Below are 6,567 nucleotides of genomic sequence, written 5' to 3'. Positions count from 1 at the left end.
TGAAGTACTCCATTACTGGCCTCCCACCTTCTACACTCAATCAACTTCAACTTCTGCCATATTCACCAATCGCTGACCTATATTGGCCTCCAACCTGTCCCCAAACACCTTAAATTTAGAAGTCTCATTTTTTTTTTTAAATCTATTTTTATTACTACCTCCATATATACCCTAACCAGAATATGTTGTTCCTCAGACCTTAGTTTCTCATGAGCTCCTCTTTCTTGGCCCATAATTAGTGGCAGAATGTTCAACCACCTAAGTCCTACACTGGAATTCCCTTTCTAAGGCCACCTCCCTCTTCTCCTCCTTTAAAATTCTCAAAGCATTTCTTTTCTGCCAAGCTTTTGATCACCCCTTCTAACCCTCTCCTTTCCATTCCTGGCTCAGCACCTGCGTTTTGTACTCCTACCCGCAAACAACCTTGTGTAATTTTTGAGATTAAACATTCTATATAAATCCAAGTTGTTTGAGGGCAAATTATTCCTAGTCCATGGAAGGAACAGACTCCATTAGTCAAGTGGTCTTATTTTGTTTCATATTTTATATTTTTATAACTACAGATCCTGAGGTGAAAAATAGGACTGGTGGAGTCAGGCCATGATTTTTATCGGCTGTTCTTTCACTGCTAGATGAGTGAATTAGGCCTAGTCAATTAAATAGGACCCCTGCTGGCTGATTTTCCTTTAGTCCAGCATCAAAATTTAGTTTAGCATTGTGTTTGCACTGCTGTCTTATGACAAGAGAAAAATTCAAGTTAAAACTTGAAAGTTATCTGAACTGAGATATTTCAGGTAATCCTGTGACAATTTTTTTTGTCCAGTTTTGAATTAGGATAGCCATATCGATTTTTAAAAATTTAAAGATTATGCAGATAGAGACATAGATCCATTCCAAAATCATGAAAAGTACATTGCTGCTGTCAGTGACAAAAAAGTATGTACATGATTTGTATTTACCCGGTTTAATGGAGAGGGAATATCTTACATCATTTTCCTTGATAGTCTAAAGGGATGATCAATATGAGGAAAGCTGAGTTTACATCTAATAACTGTTGATGCATCAGTGAATATACTTCCATTTCCCTTGTAGTACAGTAAAGGGATACATCCATGTCCACTCGTTTCTGAGGAAAGCTTGAATGTCACCTGGCGGGGTCAGTTTTAACTGTGAGAATGCCTAGATTTTCCAACATCTGAAGCAAAGATCTGAAGAAAAAATTTCCTTTGGATCTTTACCGATTCTCCTAGTATGTGTCTCTTTATTTGTAAGTCAAATATACAGTGACAGGAGCATTGTGATTGATAACCAGTTTACCCAATTGCATGTGCAATTGTGAAATCAAATTATTTGTTCATTCAGTGAACAGAAAGGGTAGAGTGCCCACAGCAAAATGCTTTGGAGTCAAAGAATAAGTGTGATCTGCTTCAGAGTCAACACAGAGATAATTGAAGACACAGTTGGAGATCACCTAAATAAAAATCTCCAAGATATGGAGGATGAAGGATTCCACCAGGGCACATGAAAGTCCATTGCCAGACCTGACCAAAGAAGGTAGAGTTGGAACCTGGCCGAATCACAAAAAAAGGCTGAGCAAATTTCAAAAAGGGAAAAAGATTGAAAAAAGAAGAATCTACTATAAGGAAGAATCCACTGTGTAGATGAAGAGAAGAACCTGCATGAAGGCAGAGTCCAGAGACTTGGCCAAGTCACAAGAAGTGTGAGCAAAATACAGTAAAAAAACCTGAACTTAGTTTTTAAAATAGGCAGCTATCAGGGTCAGTGCATCCAGGGGGCAGCTGGAGGAAAGCTGCAGTGCCATCCAGAGGAAAGCTGGAGTGCCAGCTGGAAGAAAGCTGGAGTGCCAGCTGGAAGAAATCTGCAGTGCCATCCAGAGGAAAGCTGCAGTGCCATCCGGAGGAAAGCTGTAGTGCCATCTGGAGGAAAGCTGGAGTGCCAGCCAGCAACATAACACGAGGTAGCCAAGTTGGTTAAAGTAATGGATTTAACGGAGGAGCAAAAGAAAGACGGAGAATTGAAAACAACTAATAGAAGGAGCAGAATCAGACACATACAAAAGGCACGAAGGATCTATATTCAAGACGGAGTGGTTTTATGTGAAAGAAAATTTGTGGTGCCAGAGGGGGGACAAAACCAAACTGGTACCATGACTTGTGGGGACATAAAGGAACGGAGAGCACCCTGTTTCAGATAAAGGAGATGTGCTGGTGGCCCAGAATGAAAGGTGACATGGAACACTATGTCAAGAATTGTTTGATCTGTGCACAACACAACCCTGATAGAAATGTTAGGAAAGGGGCCCTCTGACATACTAGACCAGTAGAAGGGCCTTGGACTAATTTACAGATAGACTATGTAGGACCCCTTACCCCTCCAGGAGGATACAAGTATATTCTAGTAATAGTGGATACATTCACTAAATGGGTGGAAGCTTTTCTGACCAGAACAAACACAGCCAAAATTACTGCGAAAATTCTATTAGAAAAGGTGTTTACCCATTGGGGTTTACCCCAAAGCATAGAATCGGATCAGGAATACGTTTTACAGCCCAAGTAATGCAAGATTGTATGACCCTTTTTGGGGTCAGTCAGAGATTCCACATACCCTATAGACCACAGACTAGTAGAATTGTGGAAAGAATGAATCGGACATTGAAAAACGTGATAGCTAAAATGTTGCAGCAGCACAAGACAACCTGGCAGGTTGTTCTGCCCTATGTGCTGATGATAATCAGGAATACCGTGGCTTCATCAGCAGGCTACAGTCCTTTTGGACTCATGACAGGAAGGGACATGAGGGCAGTGGAGGGGTTGGTAGGTTTGGATTTGTCCGAACCCGAGGTAGACCACATTATATCAGAAAAATGGGTACAACAGCTAGTAGAAACAGTAAAAGTAGCAAATTATGTAGCTGCTCACCAACAGGGAAAGATGAAACAGCAAAGCAAGGCTTATTTCGACGCAAAAACGGCCTGATAGAGTTGAGCCCTGGACAAAGAGTAATGATTAGAGTACATCAGCCCACCTCATTCTTGAGTCCAAAGTTTGCTGGCCCCTATGAGATAGTAGATAAAGCTAGCCCATCTGTATACAAGATATTAATGACACCAGATAAGAGTTAAAGTTAGCAGGAGAAAATCAAGATAATCACCATTGGCATGTGCTGCTCGATGCTAATGATGTTCCGAATCCCGATGGTCAGGGAGATCAAGAATGGGACCAGCTACAGATCAAAGAGGAGGTAATTGAAAACAAATTTGATACTGTCCGTTCACATGCAGAGGCGAATCCAGGAAAAAAACGAAAGAAAAATAAAACAAAGAGGGAGAATAAGTGGGTTAGGAGAAACGGATGGTTAGAATCTGAAAGAAATTGGGAACAGGTTATGGACAGTCTGGCTCAGTATATGGAGAGACTGGACTTAAAATAGTACTCAAAAGAAACTGTAAATAAGAACAAAAATTACATTTGTTCATTACAGGTCCAGCCTAAAATGAAGGGGGTAATGCATTTTGTTGCTATTGGATTAACCATCATCAGAACTGTGATTGAAGCTGTTTTGGAGCTATCACAACGAATTAATGTGCCCGAAGCAGTATCTACGGAGGAGGGATATCCCGAGACCAAGAACAACTCTGCTGTGCAGAATAAGACAGTCCGAACCAACAAAGGGAAAAGAGAGGACTTAAATTTGTATTATAAGGGAATGGATGCGTTTGTGTGTGTAAGAAAAACTTTGGGTATACCCGAGGGAGCGGGAATACAGTTTTCATGCAATAAAGTTCTAGAAGTGACATCGTCAGTAATCCCAGAAGGAAAAATCATTAGTCAATTTGTGGGTCCATTTATTGAGCGACCATTGGGGAGCGACGGTCGAGGTAAAATTATGGTCCACTGGGACCACACCTATGTGAATATTGACTGGGGTAGCAACTCATATCGGAGGTATATTGATTGGGGAGGATATAGCAGGCATTTTAGAAAGATTGGCTGGATCATCATCAATTGTGCAATGGAAGACACAACACAAGACAGGGATAGAGCAAAAAGGCATTAAGGGCTGCAGACAGGAGTTCTGTCGGGGGCCAGGACCCTTCATAATTTTCAGGACCCCAAGGAGGGATACCACCCCCCCTCCCCCCTCCCCCCGCAGTGATTAAAACCACACCGGAACCTAAATGTAGCGAATGTAGGACGGTGTAGGTCTGGTGCTGGAAGAAATAGGAGAATCTATCACTTTGGTACCAGGATATCAACATGTGCAGGTGGTCTTCAATTTGACTGAACTAACTGCTCCAGAATGGTGTTCATACACCACAACAGATTTATTTATTCACCTCCTTAGGAGACAGTTAAGCAGGAATGAGTTTAGGCCAGTAAACAAAAGGAAAAAAAGAGGCCTATTAGAACTAGTAGGAGCAGGTTATGCATCAAGAGTGGCAACAGTCAACACGTTGGACATAGCAGAATTGGAAAATCAGATACAATCCCTCCAGCAGAAAATGCAGGTTATTACTGGAGAGGGTTATCGGGATCAGATATGAACCAGCCAAATAGGTCAGGATGCCTCACGAATGACCCTGGACACAGTTAAGTTGCTGAAACCTTTACAGGATACAAAGCATTTGATCATTGACCGTACGGCTAATACTTCAGAGGAGGCCCATAAGGCCGAGACGTGTACCCTAGCTGGACTATTGACTATGATTGGGACTAATTTGTTACAGCTCAATGCACACCAAGTTCTAGACTGGGTGTCAGATGAGCAGTTAGAGAAATGGGTCAGGGAAGAAACACCCCTGTCACCTCAGGAGTTTAACCTTAACTAATAGGGTGTTAGATACCTGTCATGAGGATAAAGGGAGATATTATGTTGGGGTGGTGTTTCATATTCCCTGGCATAGAAGCAATTTGACATACCCTTTAAAAAGAGTTCATAAGGTGGGCAAGTATCAGTATTTAGGTTAACAGAATATGAGCACTAGGTTTGTAAAACTTAATAAGTAGATAACTGTTTATTGAACAAACTGTCATTAACCAGTGGCAAAAGAAAGAAATATGAACTGCTAACCTCTAACACTATAACTTAAACTCTACCCACTTCTTACATCCCTATACACACACACAAGACACATAAGACACACAAAATCATGGATATTAAGGGTGAGATGCAACAGTTCAATAGCCCCAATCTCAAGTACAGGATTCAATGGGTTGATTTTGATCAATGTCTTCCAAATTCCTTTCAGTTCTTGTTGATGATGCAAGGTGGTTACTGTTTCAACCATTCAATGGGTTTTGTGTGGTAGCAATGCATCAGAAAGCTCCTGGCCTGCAAAGAGAAAACATCTAAAGTCTCTTTTCTTCATATCTTTATAACCTGGTCTCTCTCTGAAGAAAGCCCTGTAAAAAGGAAAAGGGGAAAGCCATTGTTAAAGGCATTGAAAAGCAAATGCTCAACCAGTGAACTAAATACTGAAAGTGCTGGAAAACCACCTTGCATCATCAACAAGAACTGAAAGGAATTGGGTATGAATCTGTCCTCTTTACTACATTCACTTTCCTGTAGTCTACACAAAATCTAGTGGATCCATCTGGTTTAGGAACCAACACTACTGGGGAACTCCAGCCACTTTGGCTAGGCTCAATCAATCGATTGTCCAGCATAAGTTGGATCTCTGTTTCTAATTGAGCTTGTTTTTCTGGGCTCAACTGATAAAGATGTTGTTTAATCGTCACTGAGTCTCCTGTGTCCACATCATGTTTAGCTAATGTAGTACATCCAGGTGTATCCCTACAAATTCCCTTATACTCCCTAAGTAACCTTATTAGATCTTCCCTTGATCCTTCCTCTAAATATGAGAACACACTATCTAACTGTTGCAGTATTGTCATATTGGCTAGTCGAATTGTAGGAGGTTCGCTTTGGGCAAGTCTACTTCTCCTTCTACCTTCTCTTATTGTCTCTGTCATCCTCCACTACTCCTATCATCTTGCATACTTGTTCTGTCTTATCATCTTCTCTGCAATGATATTGCTTCAACATGTTTATGTGTCATAACCGTTTCTTCTTCCTACGCTCAGGAGTATCTATCCGATAAGTCACTTTCCTAACTCTCCTAACTATCTTATAGGGGCGACTGAATTTTGCTTTCAGGGAAAGGCAACAGTACCAATACTTCATCCCCTGCTTAGAACATTCTAGTTGTAGCATGTTTGTCTGCCCATTCTTTCATTTTGGCTTCGGAAATTTTAAGTACTCTCGTGCTACTTTACTTGCTCCTGTGAGTCTTTCTAAAAACATGGACTCGTAATCCAACATGGCGGATTCGTCTTTCTGCTTTAGGAACTTTCCTTAATCTCTTTTAATGGACCTCTTGTTTCATGACCATAGATCAATCCAAAGGGAATAAATCCGATAGATTCATTCGGAGAATCTCTGGTAGAAAATAGTAAGAAATCTAATCCTTTGTCCCAATCCTTTGGGTATTCATGGCAATAGTTCTTAATCATGGTTTTGAGCATCTGATGGTATCACTCTAAAGCT

At 41.0% G+C, this 6,567-nt stretch overlaps 1 protein-coding gene across 1 annotated transcript in view; it reads right to left on the bottom strand.

Annotated features, from left to right (window-relative positions):
* Positions 1-5,010: 5,010 nt before the first annotated feature.
* The window catches only part of rps6kc1 (ribosomal protein S6 kinase polypeptide 1), a 218,955-nt gene continuing 217,398 nt past the window's right edge, over positions 5,011-6,567 (bottom strand). Inside the window, exon 16 of the mRNA XM_041174609.1 lies at positions 5,011-5,423. Coding sequence (XP_041030543.1) covers positions 5,394-5,423 — 30 coding nt within the window. The 3' untranslated portion in view covers positions 5,011-5,393. The remainder of the gene's footprint in view (positions 5,424-6,567) is intronic.

This window comes from Carcharodon carcharias, chromosome 2 (genome assembly GCF_017639515.1).
Source record: "Carcharodon carcharias isolate sCarCar2 chromosome 2, sCarCar2.pri, whole genome shotgun sequence".
Lineage (NCBI taxonomy): Eukaryota > Metazoa > Chordata > Chondrichthyes > Lamniformes > Lamnidae > Carcharodon > Carcharodon carcharias.
Note: the sequence above shows the minus strand (reverse complement) of the source record. Positions and strands in the feature narration are given on the sequence as shown.